Source organism: Schistocerca gregaria, chromosome 7 (genome assembly GCF_023897955.1).
Source record: "Schistocerca gregaria isolate iqSchGreg1 chromosome 7, iqSchGreg1.2, whole genome shotgun sequence".
Taxonomy (NCBI): Eukaryota; Metazoa; Arthropoda; class Insecta; order Orthoptera; family Acrididae; genus Schistocerca; species Schistocerca gregaria.
The window spans coordinates 218,150,316-218,165,574 of record NC_064926.1 but is presented as its reverse complement, the minus strand read 5'-3'; the positions used below and the strand labels follow the sequence as shown (position 1 = coordinate 218,165,574).

Sequence of the window (15,259 nt, the reverse complement as noted above, 5' to 3'; positions counted from 1 at the left end):
AGGAAGTTCAATTCGGCACTAACTCAATAGGCAGGCTTTCTAGGACTTCAGATCATCACATCTCTCACATAGACCAGTGGTATCCTGTGGAAGTTGTCACGGAAAGCTCTCTGCATACTCTGCCTAGTTCACCACCATTTTCAGCAACTTATTATTGTTGAAGCCTCTGAAGACGGTTTTTCCAAACAAAGAACTCTCCAGTACCTCAATTTAAACAAATGAGAGTTTGTCTTTCTGTCTTTCATCATTTTTTGCTTCATGTGTAGTATGTTTAACAATTTACCTATATCAATTTTTTACAACGTTTCATGGACTTCATGATTACCCTGTATTTTCCCAGAAAATCATTCACATACAACATGGGAAATATGCTTTTAAGTATCAAACACGTGTCTTACCAACATATGAATATTTACATATTATTACTCAAATAACCACCTCTACTTGACCAACCTTTGAAGTTAATTTCAATGTGATAAAGATGCTACTTTCTACACAGACCTACCTCTGTGACCTGAATAAATAACAATATTATTTGTTTTGCATTCCACAACTTGAAACCTAACTCAAAGTACAAAACTTCCTTGTGAGCCAGTCTAACTCTAAAAGACCATTCAAGCGTTTCCTAATGCTTCCCTGGAATGCAAGACTTGTGTTACATAAAATTTATCAATTTTCATATTAATTATTTTACTGACTTGAAATGTCGGATAGCCCACTGTCGATGCTGCCAGGCATGGTAATTCTTGGCATCTAATGAGAGAGCAGCTTCAGTAAGTTCCAGTTCTGATGAACCGTTATTCAGCCATTCAGAAATCACTCTCCGGTGATGCCTGGAAAATTTCAGAGCATTATTATAGTGAGAGTTTCATTCTTAGATGAATGAATTAAGTTTTGGAAAAGTTTAAGTTAAGAACACCATGGTGAATTTTGCTAGGACAGAAAATTAATTAAATGATATTAAAATGCTACAGTTGGATCTGAGAACAACATAACTTTATATAGTACATGAACATTGAGGGCAAAAATCATGTAAAACAAGACAAAAATATACATTTTTATATCAAATTTCTAATTTTTATGTACACACAAAAGTCAAATATGCCACTAATTACAGCTCACAACATAGAGGGGGCAGAATAAAGTGGTACATCAGATAGAATGTAAATGTAATAATACATAAAAGCATAAAACAAATGATATGTAAGTGATGAAACCTACACTCACTTGTTAAGACAAATTAAATATCTCTCATTACCTATCATACACTCATGCACACCCTGCCTTATGACATTTATTTTACCTTACAGTGTGAACGTAGGTTTCATTACCTACACATAAGTTGTTTTATACTTTTATGTTACATCTGATTTAACACTTTAATTTAGATTTCCTGTATCCTGATGATGTTCCGTGCAGTCTATCTTTCCCAAGTTCATCTTTTAGCAAGACGGCCTCAATTGTAAGCAACACCTTATCTAAACATGACCTTTGTTAACTATCGTACAGTCATATAAGCTCAGCATTGCGAGATTTATTTTATCTTACCAGTGTGAATGTGACTTTCATCACCTACACACATCATTTGTTCAATCTGGTTTCCCACTTTATCCTTATTCTACATTTCCTGTATTGGGATGATGTTCCCTGCATTCTGCCATACTTTAAATTGGACTGACGACCTCTTGACGGCTGGACATTTTTATCACATTTGGTCAAAGAATGTTCGGTCACCTACTGGTTATTGCTCAAAGTAAATTACGAAATAAATGTGAGTATATACTTTTTCTATGTACAAGGGTTGCCCAGTAAGTAATGCACCAAATCCCCCCCCCCCCCCCCCCCCCCCCGTCCCTCAGCTGAAAACAATGTTACGAATGTGAAACATTACGTATGCATTATTTGAAGTCTCCTGAGCGAGGCCACCAAGTTTCTGTCACTTCCAACAGATAGTGTAGTGGCAGGACAGTTTAAAAATGGTGTCTGTAGGTGGTGTGTGTTACAAGCAACATGCCATCATTGATTTTATCACTACAGAGAAAGAAACTGTGGGAAATATTCACAAATGTTTGTGCAAAGCCTAGGGAGCATCTGCTGTCAACAGAAGTACAATTAGTCGCTGGGCACAGAGGGTGGGGTCATCAGAAGGCGGTTTGGCGGAGCTCCACAATTTGCACCAGTCTGGGAGACCATCCAAGGCTTGTCACACCTGACAGCCCTGACCTAGCCCCCTCGGACTTCCCCTTGTTCTGCCATTAAAGGATGCCTTTCAAGGAAGACATTTTGATGATGATGAGGAGTTGAGTAACATAGTGAAGCACTGGCTCCACCACCAGGACAAGAACTGGTACCAACAAGGCATACACGCCCTTGTCTCATGCTGGAGGAAGGCCACAGAACGGAATGGAGTTTACATGGAAAAACAGGATGTGTACATAAAAGAACATTCTTTCCTGTGTGTAGTTATCATATGTTCAATAAAGAATTGTTGAAGAAAAAAATATGGTGCATTACTTCCTGAGCAAACCCTATACATTTTAACCAAACAAGATATTTATGTGTTTTGCTTTTCTTTATATACAGATGTATCCCTGAATATGTGGCTCTAACACTATGAAACTAGTAGGATAATAAATAAATATTTATCCTACAGCTGAAGCAATCTTTTTCCTCATGATGTTTGACTGTTCAAAAGAAATTCAGCCTTCGTGTTGTTCTGTTTCCTCTAAGGATCTCTGGTATTATCATCTCATCTGTGTTCCTCTACATCTTAAAAACTGTATGGCACAGCTCCAGAAAACTTTAAGCCTTTTGGCTCTCTAACAAATGTTGAGAACACCTTCTTTTGCATTATGTGCAACACTCATACCAATTCATCGGCTTTGGCTTCAACATCAAATCTCCTTCCTTGCAGTGGTTGTGTCCTGAAGTCTGCCTTTAAAAGTTTCCAATCGAGTGGCATAGATTTGTACAGCCACTCAAATGGAATTTTTGCTTCTAAGCCATTATCTGCACCTTTAATTGAGAAGTAAATGAGATTATGGTTACTTCTTGTAAGTTCGTCACACACCTTTCAGTTTGCAATGTGGTGACATTCTCAAATTTCGGAGGCTAAGATCTATATTTGTTGCCAAACCTGTGCAATTTTGGAAAGCTGGCGGATTGAAAGGCCTATTAATGACATGAAGGCCAAGTTCTTGCATAGAGTCCTGAAGTCAAGATTCCTTTTTCATCAATTACTCTGTTATGCCACAATGTTGATTTTGCCTGTGCATCCAATATGAAAATGTGTCTGTTGTGCTGACCCAGCTTTTCTGCTGTTTTTAAATTTTCTATATGTGATTGTATCTTCTGACAGTATCAAAAATATTGATCAGTTATGCAAATTTTTTGTAAGGCAGTCATTATTTCTATTGTCAACATGTGTTTATCACACAGCTGATGTATCTTTGTCACTGTTGTCTTTATCTAGCAGCACAATAGCAGCCATTGGATATGACCTGGTGTTACGATGTGTGCTGCAACAGGAATGTGTGGTAATGTCCTATTCCTGGAATATGACTCCTGTATACATAGTATGTGCAAGTCCACCTCCTCCAACACTTTTCTCAGTTCTTGCATCACCATGGCATCTCACATCACATTTAACTGGCATATTTTAATCATCTGTTTCTGTTCCATTTCTGTTGGGGTGCAAGGTGATTGTACGCAAATGCTAAGAGAACATAGTGAGCACACAGCTGTCAAGCAAGCCTTTCTAATATAGTAGTATAGCTTTCACATACCGTATTAGTCTTTTTTGCATGTGTGACACTTTAATATACATCATACAAATGTGCCACAGGACATATACGTGGACAAGGAAAAAAAATTCCCGGACTTTTACCAGATTTCCCGGTTAAAAACACACTTTCTCCAGAGTGAAACCACCATGTTAAGTGACAGTACAGTATATTCCCTCAGAACTGTAAAACTTATCAATCCTTTGAATGGTTATGGTTTTATACACGGGCATAGAATTTTCCGGCACTTTAGAAAACCAAATTCAGGGGGGAAAAAAGATGTTTTGGATAGATCTTTGATGTGCAGCAACATGTACACTGCATATTTTCGTATTATAAAAGGATAAATTTGAATTGCACCAAACACTGCATGTTACTTTCCAAAGCATTGAAATTGAGATTTTGATGTGCTTTTGTAAGCCAGTCATAGCTCATGTCACATGATCTCGCTAGCCAATGACAGCGGATATTCAGAGCATAGGACATGTGATGTAGTCACCCAATAACAACCTCACTGTTAAGTAGCCCATGCACACGGATAGGAAAAGTTGATGGCTTTAATTAAAATACATAATGTTGCTATAAGAAAAGAAAAGCTTTCACATATAATATTGGTCTCGAAGATTAATAAGCTGCAAGAGAAGCTATGCTTTCACATATAATGTTGATCTTTTACGTGCATGTTACACCTAAGATACATCACACAAATGTGCCAGTAAAATTTTTATTAACAACATAAATGTCTGATATCTGGGCTTGAAATTCTTCTAAATGGCTCTTCATTAAAGAGTTGATTGTTAAATAAGAGTCAAATGCTATGTGAGTTAACAAATTCATCGTACATTCTCGCACATGGTTCAACTTGCGTAAAAGGAAATTTATTTTGAAAGTAATGATTTTCAAATCACCATTCACAATATTTTCCTGTGACCTGTCAGAAATAGGTTCATTTCAGCAGTTGCAAGAGAGTACAAGATAACAGGCACCACCACACTTGTGCAGCTACAACAACGTAGGAAGCCCATAAGTTCGTACATGTAAAATGTTGAATGATCTTACATGTTACATTATTTCATAAAAGAAACAAGACATCAGAGGATATTCCAAGAGCATCACAATTTTGTGAACCATACTAAAATGTGCACATTTAAAGTGCATACTTAAAGTGCACATTCTACATCTACATTTATACTCCGCAAGCCACCCAACAGTGTGTGGCGGAGGGCACTTTACGTGCCACTGTCATTACCTCCCTTTCCTGTTCCAGTCGCGTGTGGTTCGCGGGAAGAACCACTTTCTGAAAGCCTCCGTGCACGCTCTAAATTCTCTAATTTTACATTCATGATCTCCTCGGGATGTATAAGTAGGGGGAAGCAATATATTCGATACCTCATCCAGAAACGCACCCTCTCGAAACCTGGCGAGCAAGCTACACCGCGATGCAGAGCGCCTCTCTTTCAGAGTCTGCCACTTGAGTTTGTTAAACATCTCCGTGACGCTATCACGGCTACCAAATAACCCTGTGACGAAACACGCCGCTCTTCTTTACATCGTCTCTATCTCCTCCGTCAACCCGATCTGGTACGGATCCCACACTGATGAGCAATGCTGAAGTATAGGTCGAACGAGTGTTTTGTAAGCCACCTCCTTTGTTGATGGACTACATTTTCTAAGGACTCTCCCAACGAATCTCAACCTGGTACCCCCGCCTTACCAACAATTAATTTTATATGATCATTCCACTTGAATCGTTCCCCACGCATACTCCCAGATATTTTATAGAAGTAACTGCTACCAGTGTTTGTTCCGCTATCATATAATCATACAATAAAGGATCCTTCTTTCTATGTATTCACAATATATTACATTTGTCTATGGTAAGGGTCAGTTGCCACTCCCTGCACCAAGTGCCTATCAGCTGCAGATCTTCCTGGATTTCGCTACAATTTTCTAATGCTGCAACTTCTCTGTATACTACAGCATCATCCGCGGAAAGCCGCATGGAACTTCTGACACTATCTACTTGGTCATTTATAAATATACTGTGAAAAGCGATGGTCCCATAACACTCCCCTCTGGCACACCAGAGGTTACTTTAACGTCTGTAGACGTCTCTCCATTGATAACAACATGCTCTGTTCTGTTTGCTAAAAACTCTTCAATCCAGCCACATAGCTGCTCCGATATTCCATAGGCTCTTACTTTGTTTATCAGGCGACAGTGTGGAACTGTATCGAACGCCTTCCGGAAGTCAAGGGAAATAGCATCTACCTGGGAGCCTATATCTAATATTTTCTGGGTCTCGTGAACAAATAAAGCGAGTTGGGTCTCACACAATCGCTGTTTCCACAATCCATGTTGATTCCTACAGAGTAGATTCTGGGTTTCCAAAAACGACATGATACTCGAGCAAAAAACATGCTCTAAAATTCTACAACAGATCGACGTCAGAGATATAGGTCTACAGTTTTGCGTATCTGCTCGACAACCCTTCTTGAAGATTGGGACTACCTGTGCTCTTTTCCAATCATTTGGAACCTTCCATTCCTCTAGATTCCCAATGAAATAGGCCTTGACATGATATTAAGCTTTTCATTGTGGTTTTCAGGACGTAAATCTTCTTGGAGTACCAGTACTGTATTGTATCGTGTTTGCTTCTTTATAATGGCATAATGCCATAAATGCCAGAAGATGAAAATGTGCACTTGAAATGCAGCGAATAGTAGTGTGCCAACCAGTAGTGTGGAATTAAACACTTCATTTCAAATACATTGTCTGCCTCAGTGGAAAAGATCAATAAAAGCCAAATTTCTCTAGCATACCGACAAAAATAACTTTGTTGTTCTGCAAGACAATTAATGCTCGACTGTCATAAAGGTGCAAATAAAATAAAATCTGAAACTAATAACAAATTTTTGCCTTCCATAATTATTAGAATGTATTTTAATTCATTTGACAGCTCCCTGGCATGGAAATCCGTTTTGTTTTCATTTGACATGAGATCAGTAAATGAAGAGGAAACATCAAAATCACTACATGTAAACAAGGGTCACGTGGAGACTACCCACCTCCCCACTATAATTAAGACTGCTCTGCGCATCAGCCCCGGATCTACAATATTTCCGAACCTAGGCAATACTGGATAGTGGTACCTTCTCTCTCCCTTTGGTGTTTGAGATAGGACATCAAAAATTTTAAAAAATATGTTCATTTTGTAGGCACATCTTTCTGAAGAGTTTGATACACAAAACGTATGTCTTTGAGGAACTGTAAGTCATGTTATTTGGTCTTAAGTGTGCCAAAGCGAAGTGCCATGCCTCTCCACACAGCATTCTACACTATTGTACGTCAATGTATTTTGCTCTGTAGAACTGAAACATGTATATTTTGTAATGGATGCCACCAAACTATATTCAGGACAGTGGAAATTAAAATGTCCTGCAGTGCCTCTCCTTCTCCCAGTCAGCCAGTTTGACACCCTGCCACCCCCCCCTCCCCCCCCCCCCCTCTCTCTCTCTCTCTCTCTCTCTCTCTCTCTCTCTCTCTCTCTCTCTCTCTCTCTCTCTCTCTCCCCCCCCCTCTCTCTCTCTCTGTCCCTCTCTTTTTAAGCCACACTCGCAATTAATACTGAATGGGATTATTTGTACTCGGGCGAACAAGAACTCTTCAGAAAATTTGCACAGTCTATTGCCTGTTAGCTAATAACGTGCTGTTTTGTGTGGCAAAAAATTAAATATAGGGTATATAAAACCAGTATAGAGAAGAGAAACAAAACAGTACTCATTTATCCAGTTCTTAGCTCCTAGCATTTTTTCTCTCTAATCTTGCTACAGCTTTACATGGCATATTTTCCTTTCCGCAAAAGAATCTATTACCACATCAAAGTTCATCAAACATTTTGCTACACGAAAAAACAAATTGTCATCGTCTAATACTGAAAAAGCTGTTAATACAAATAGTACCCAAGATTGGTGTGGTTTCTCGATTTGAGTACGTCTATTTTGTCACTGTCTGCTATATAAAACAAAATAGGCCTTTTCATTATTGCAGCAACTGTTAACACACACCAAATAAACGAGACTGTTTTGGCACAAATCGTCATTTTTATAACATGACAGGATATGATTCACGAAGTACCAATACTCAATACCTATTAGGCCTACTACAAGCAAAAAGCTTTATGTTAGGAAATTGTTTCATATTTCAATCATACGTTCCAGTTTCTCAAGCATGAGATTGAAAAGTAGTAGTACAAAATTTTTATATAAATTTGGAATCGTCATTTTCTTTCATAATTTGTGTGATGTCCCTGTTTCTTCTCCTTCCTCGTTCTAGCAAACAATCTTGTCATCACTAATTCTGTAACTGTTCCAGCCATTGTCATAACTTATTGTCTGGTTAACTTCACTAACCTTCCCAGAATCACCGGTTTAGTTAGCCCAAGATTATTCTCCAGTTAGGCGTTGTTACATGTTCATGCAATGTGTTTTCTGTGCTACTTCCAGAATAGAACTTAAGCGGCTGCTAGCCAGTAACTGTATAACTGGCCCTTACTAATGCAGCGAAATGGCCAAAAATTTTCTGGCAAAGTTTCATTTTCTTGAATACACTGAGAAGATAATAAATAATCTTTTTTACCTGTTCTTCCTGTTAGTCATTCCACTCTGGTAGTCTGAATCTATGGATTTTGCCAGTAATTATAACAATGCTGATCATTTGCAAACCTAATCGACCACATAATCAGAGAGTGATTGGTATTCACCTGTCGGCTTTACTCTGCCCAGCTCGTACAGCCACATCCACTTTTGTCTAGATGTGCAGGGGATTCCCCTGACAGTCAAAAATCAACTCATGATTCATTCAGAAATCAGCTTAGAATATGTTCGAAAACCAAAAGGGAAGTGTTTCAAAATCATATGAAAATCGACAGACCAATGTGTACCGATTGCTAGGCACTTTGTGAAATAAGGGTTCCCCCCCCCCTCAACAATATGAATTTCGAGCCCTCTTCTCTCCCCCCCCCCCCCCCCACCAATATTTCCACCGTGTCGGATACCTCAGTTTGCCCCCCTCCTCTGCCTCCTAGATGTGGGCCTGCTGCGCATGCATGAATCTGGCAGCTTTGGTGCACCAGTAAAATTTTTCCCAGTAGCATCTAGATGCTTGCTGCGGCTGCTTACACAGGCAACAGCCACATTTCTGCAGCCAGAAGCGGGATAAGGTACTACTCATATGCGACTCAACTGCATATGCACATGAGCCCACACATAACTGCTAAAACGAATCTAATGTAAACAGTTGGGACACATGGTCATCAGAAGCAATTTCTTGTTATGAAGCATTGCATAGTCTTCCTAAAGCCTTTGACACATTTTGCTGTTGGCAGACACTTGTATGAGCACTGTGTTTCGTTGTATATGGTGCATTTTGTTTGCAATTTAAGTTTAATTTTCATTTTTTTCTCTCGTTCATGTTTTATTGCTGCAGTATTATTCTGCAGTAGCGGGATACAGTAATATCCTTTGTTAGAGTATCGGTTCATACCAGTCAAAATTACAAAAATTTAACTTAAATATAAAACCATGAAAACTTCATGGAATTCTAAAAAAAATCCCGGGTTTTTCCCGGATCTCCAAGTTTTCCTGGGTCGTATACACCCTGGCTGGAAGAGGTGTTGGGGCTCAGTAGATAGTGTCTCAGAGGGACACGGCAGGTTTGCTCGCTAAGACTGTGGGAGGGAGAGGGATGGCATGTGTGCTGGCAGCACACCAGTCAGCAAAGATATTGCCAGAAGACTGATAATAGGTGCAGAATCAAGTACGTCTATCAGGAGAGGGGCCAAAGACAGACTTGCAAGCAACGTGCTGCCAATACCCTCTCGACCGCCAGTATTTAGATAGATGCTGCGGACCTCAGGGCCCAGTCAGTCACAGTCAGTTCAATTACTAGCTCAGTTATTATTCTAGTTGGTATCTGACAGTTCATGTCACCGGCTATGAGAGTGTAATGTTTATAGCTGGACTTGTACTTTACCAGCAGTGAGGCTAATGTGAACTATTGAAGAACAACTTGTACTACAACAAACTGTTTAAAGATAAGTAGTTTCTTGTTCTTATGAATAAAGGACCCTGTTAACACATGTGTGCTGTTGTGTTGTAGAAAGGGGATACCGGCCACCAAACATCCTCTCCCTTGCTACACCTGGTACAAAACTCTACAGTGGTAATAATGACACAAAAGCGGTGACAAGGAAAAGTCAGTGTAGATCAAAGTTCATCAACTTAGCCAAAGTTTTTGTTTGCTTCTCTTGTGTTTTAGCTTTCAGGGGCGCTCATTTTGTTAATTTGTTGTTGCGTTCTTGAATGCATTCCAGGAGGGGAGCCGCAGAACTAATCTAATTTCTTTTTTTCAGAGGCTTTGCTTGCTATTTTGCTATAAAGTAATTGTGTGAACCATTGCTACCCCACCCCCTCCACCTGTGCCCCCCATGCCTCAGCAGCATACGGCCAATGTGACAGATCTAACACCAGCTTTTCAGTTTCAGAATCAACAGGCTGCTGCCTTGCTGACAACAGTACAACAACTTCTGGCTGCACAAGTGGCCTCGGCCGCACAACAGGCAACAAATCAGGCCAATAAGGGCTGCCGACCAGTATACCAATGTTCCAACAATTTAGTGACAAAGAAGACGAATGGCTTGAATACCTGTCACAGTTCCAAACACATTGTCAAGTTCGTAGTGCTGAAGGTACTTTAAAGCTATAATACTATCTTTTGATTGTGGGGACCCCAATGTTCAGGTTAATACAAAAACTATTTCCAACAGCATCTCCCAATGAACTCAGTTATGACCCAGTAATCGCTGCATTAACCCAATACTATGACCAGCAAGTTCAAGTAGCTGCAGCCAGATATCAGTTTTTTCACTTGAGAAAAAGCTGAACAGACGTATCGTCAGTAGTACACAGAATTAACGGAGATGACTAGGAATGTAAATTTAAGTGTAGTTGTGGCAACTTTTACAGTGATTAAATGGTTAGGGATGCAATAACAGTCAGTGTCCCAGAAACTAGAATATGAGAAGAAATCCTAAAGTACTCTGATCCATCATTTCCCCAAGTATTGCAAATCTTAGAGCAATACGATTCAGATGCCATAGCAGCCAATAAGTTTGACCAGGCCCTGATTTGTCGGGTCAAGTTGTCCATTGCTCGCGACCGCAGCAAGTAGCCATAACAACGAGAGCATACACAGCCACACAGACAGCCACATAGACATGTAAACAGACCTGTGAACTTAATGAAATGTTGCCCTAGATGTTTTGCTCACCATAAAAGACGGGACTGCCCATCACGTAACACAACATGTCACACATGTGGAAAAAAAGGCCATGTCCAAGCAGTTTGTTTGCAACAGCACATAAACGCCAATTTTGCCCGCTCCCAGAAAAAAAACAGACCCATGCACCTGCAGTGAATACTGCATTTTCAAAACCTACAACAGGGTCTGATAAAAGTAAGATTAAGGTTGTGCCTCCTACTCACCCTAGTGCTGGGCAATGGTGTTCTAACAAACTTTTTGTCTCATTACGCATTGCTGGCCATCGTGTGACTTTCAGTTACACACAGGTGCCTCAATAACTTTGCTAAATCATGACACGTACGAACAGTTAGGCTCACCATGCCTTTCTAAATCCAGCAAGCACCTCACTGCTTACAAAAGACAAGAAATTCCAGTGCTTGGACAGTGTATTTTGCTTGCACTTACAAATCTCACACTAGGACAGTGAATTTTACTATGTTGAAGTCAAGAGGCAGTGAGAACATTTGTGGTTTAGATGTCTTTTTTTGTTTGGCCTTAGTATCCAAGACAACAAACTTTCCCTATCAGCTTGTGATCCGAAAGCCAATGTAGCTAGCTTGCTTAAAGAATTTCCTGAGCTATTTCCAGACATAATGAGAAAAACTAATAACTTTGTAATGCATGTTACACTGAAGGACAATGCACAGCCTAAGTTTTTCCAAGACTGCTGCATTCCAATTGCTTTAGGAGCAAAAGTAGCCACTGAATTGAAAGAATTGCAAGATAATGGGGACCTTTGCCTTTTGCGGGCAAGTGCTTTGGTAGCTCAGATGTTAGAGCACTTGCCCGCGAAAGGCATCCGTTACCTCACCCTGAGGAACTTGTGGAAAGGCTTGGCGTAGGAAATTACTTTTCTAAGACAGATTTGCATGATGCCTACCTGCAAGTTCCATTGGATGAAGAGTAACAGAAGGTTTTCGTTGTAAACACACACTTAGGACTGTTCAAGCATTTGCGTTTGCCCTCTGGCAGTGTTTCCGAACCCACCATTTATCAATGTTTCTTGGAACAGCTGACTGCCGATGTGCCATTTTGTTCAAACTACCTTGACGATACTGTCATCTCGGGTCATACACCAGAGGAACACTTTGCTAATTTGTGTACTCTTTTTTCAAATGTTGTCAGAAGCAGGACTCAAGTGTCATCTCAAAAAGTGTGACTTTTTGAAACTGCTATAATATTTAGATCATGTGGTAAACAGTCAGGGTGTGAACCCATTCCAATCTCATCTGCTTGCAATCCGTGACCTGCCTGTTCCTCACAATGTGTCTGAACTGCAGTCAGTAATAGGCAAGATGACATGCTACATTCGGTTCATTCTGAATGCCGCTCAGATTGCGACTCCATTGCATCGCTTGCATTGGACAAAAGTTATCTTTGTGCGGACTAAAGACTGTCAAGACATCTTTCAGAAACTCAAAAATGTCTTGTTTAGTGACAGATGTTTAGTGCATTTTGACACTGCCCAGCCAGTAGTTTTCCAAGTCGACGCCTCTTCCTACAGAATCAGTGCTGTGCTTTTGCACAAAATTGGTGCACAAGACAGACCTATTGCTTTTGCCTCAAAGTTGTTAAGTCATACTCAGTATAATTATTCTCAAACTGAAAAAGCAGCTCTCGCTGTGTATGGTGTGACAAAATTCCATCACTATTTATATGGTTGCAAGTTGTATTTTGTGGCCACTCACAAGCCTTTACAGTCCTTGTTTCATCCGTCAAAGCCAGTTCTTACACGCACTGCCCAAAAATTGTAATGAAGGGATTTGTTGCTTTCACAACATCAGTATGAAATTGTGTACAGACCTACAGCAAAGCAAAGCAAAGCAAAGCAATGCAGATGCCGTATCTTGCCTTCTGATTGGCCTAGACTCTGATTTTCATGCATCTGCTGCACCTTGCTGCCAAATCAGCATCCAGAACTCAGTGGAGCACTGATATTTTGCAAGTCAGCATAACCATTCTCTTTAATAGGGTCTGACTCTAGTTGAAACTGACAGTGGACAATCACGTGTACTTATTCCCAAAGTGTAACAAAAGGACGAATTGCAACTGCTCCACAAAGGACATTGGGGAATTGTTCGCACTAAACAGTTATCGCAATGGCACTGTACTTGGCAGGGCGTGGATTCCCACATTGAACAGATGACGTCACAAATTCGCACATGTGCAAAAACCCTATTAGCTCCACCATAGATATTTGCAGCTTGGCCTAATACTTAATCACCATGGCAACGAGTGCACGTTCACTTTGCAGGACCATTTTGGAACACTCATTGGCTCACAGCGGTAGAATCTTTTAGCAAGTTTCCATTTTCTGTGCCTATGGCTTCTACCACATCATGTAGTACCATTCAAGTGCTGTCCGCATTTTGAATAGAATGTTTGCCAGAAGTACTTGTGTCGGACAATGGACCACAGTTCACTTCATGTGATTGTGAACAAAATGGCATTTGTCATCTAACAAGGGTTCCGTTTCACCTGCAGTCCAAATGCGAAGCAGAACACTTGGTACACACTTTCAAGCAACAGACAGCCAAGCTTTGCACCACCCACACAAGGGAACAGGCGCTGCAACTCCTCCTCGTCTCCTATCACTCCCACCCATGAGACAAACCATCACCAGCAGAACTTCTGCACAGCAACTGCCATCGGACACTGCTACACTTGCTACACCCACCGCACCATCAGGTGTCGCCAATGGTCTACAAGTATCGCTTTGCCCCACACGATCTCATTATTTTCAGGGTTTGTGGCAACCATGGACACTGAGAAAGAGGTGTGATCCAGGAATGCATTGACTCTTTTATGTACTTGATTGCAGGGGCCAATGGCTTGCAGCACCACCACCAGAACCAAATTCAAGCATGGCATTTGCCCCATGATTTTGCTGCTTTTCTTCGCCCAGGTTCACGGCCGCACAGGACCTTGCGGCCTTCGCAGCCATCTGTAGGTGCCACCAGGGCATCCCAGGAAGAGCAGGTGAACAATGCGCTCTTGCTCCCGCCATCCCCGCTCAATGACCCCTTGGATCTAGACCCGCCATCACCATCATCGTCACCATCATCACTCCAGGAAACACCCTCAGGCCTGGATGTGTGCCCTGGCAGCAGTTGCCTCACAAGCCATATGGCAGGGCAAGACTCCACAGAGGCAAGGACAACACAAAAACTCATGCATGAGCTATGCATACGGCACATATGGGCACCAGAGCCAGTGAGGTGCAGTGTATAATGAAGATGACACTGATATGTGGACTGGTAGGGGCTGACAGAACAGAGGAAGGGGAAACTGATGAGACCCACTGCCCCCACTGTCCTCTACCCAACAGTTTCCCCTCCCCGTCTTGTCACTACTACCCAGTCCACACCACCACGTCACCTTCATCACGCCCTACACACCATGGCTCTGGCATCCCCAACTCCTCTTCCTAACATTATGTTACCTAGCTGGCACGTAGAGTCACAGGTCACAGTTTTGTGTGTGTGTGTGTGTGTGTGTGGGCGCGCGCGCTTTGTGTGTGTGTGTGTGTGTGTGTGTGTGTGTGTGTGTGTGTGTGTGTGGAAAGGGGGGGGGGCACACTGGCTCATTAATTCAGTGCCTCTATTTGGTGACTGGTCACCTTTACTCCCAAATTATTTACATTTTGCCAGAACTTCCTTTGTCATATGTCTTCTTCTTCTGCTACAATAGCCAATTCTTTAATTTGGTACCCCTTTTCAGTCATGAATTCCATAGACTGCCCTTTCCGAGTATATAGGTTAATCTCATTTCACAAGTGTCGTGTTTTTACACAAAAGTTACACAACACTGAGTAACTACACCGATAGTACTAAATACTCTAAAATGTGTCTCTCATTTATAAATAGTCAGCAATGGCAAGCTAAGTAACAGGAGAACAAGCTTACATGCATAATTTTAAAAATGCATGTAGTTAGATGAGCACAAAATCCAGACACTGACATCAGAGCGCAATAAATCAATGATTACATCATCACTAGATAATTGAAAAATAAATAAATGAATAAAAACTATAATTTTATCAACTGAGGACACATACCGTACGTTAATTAAATCCCTTGGAGCCCTCTGAAGCAATACCTCATCCACAAAGTTGG

General features: G+C 41.0%; 1 protein-coding gene across 2 annotated transcripts in view; it reads right to left on the bottom strand.

Annotated features, from left to right (window-relative positions):
• The window catches only part of LOC126281502 (protein farnesyltransferase/geranylgeranyltransferase type-1 subunit alpha), a 72,120-nt gene that overhangs the window by 16,945 nt on the left and 39,916 nt on the right, over nt 1-15,259 (bottom strand). For both annotated transcript variants that reach the window (XM_049980514.1, XM_049980515.1), the window contains exon 4: nt 699-833. In XM_049980514.1, coding sequence (XP_049836471.1) covers nt 699-833 — 135 coding nt within the window. The remainder of the gene's footprint in view (nt 1-698; nt 834-15,259) is intronic.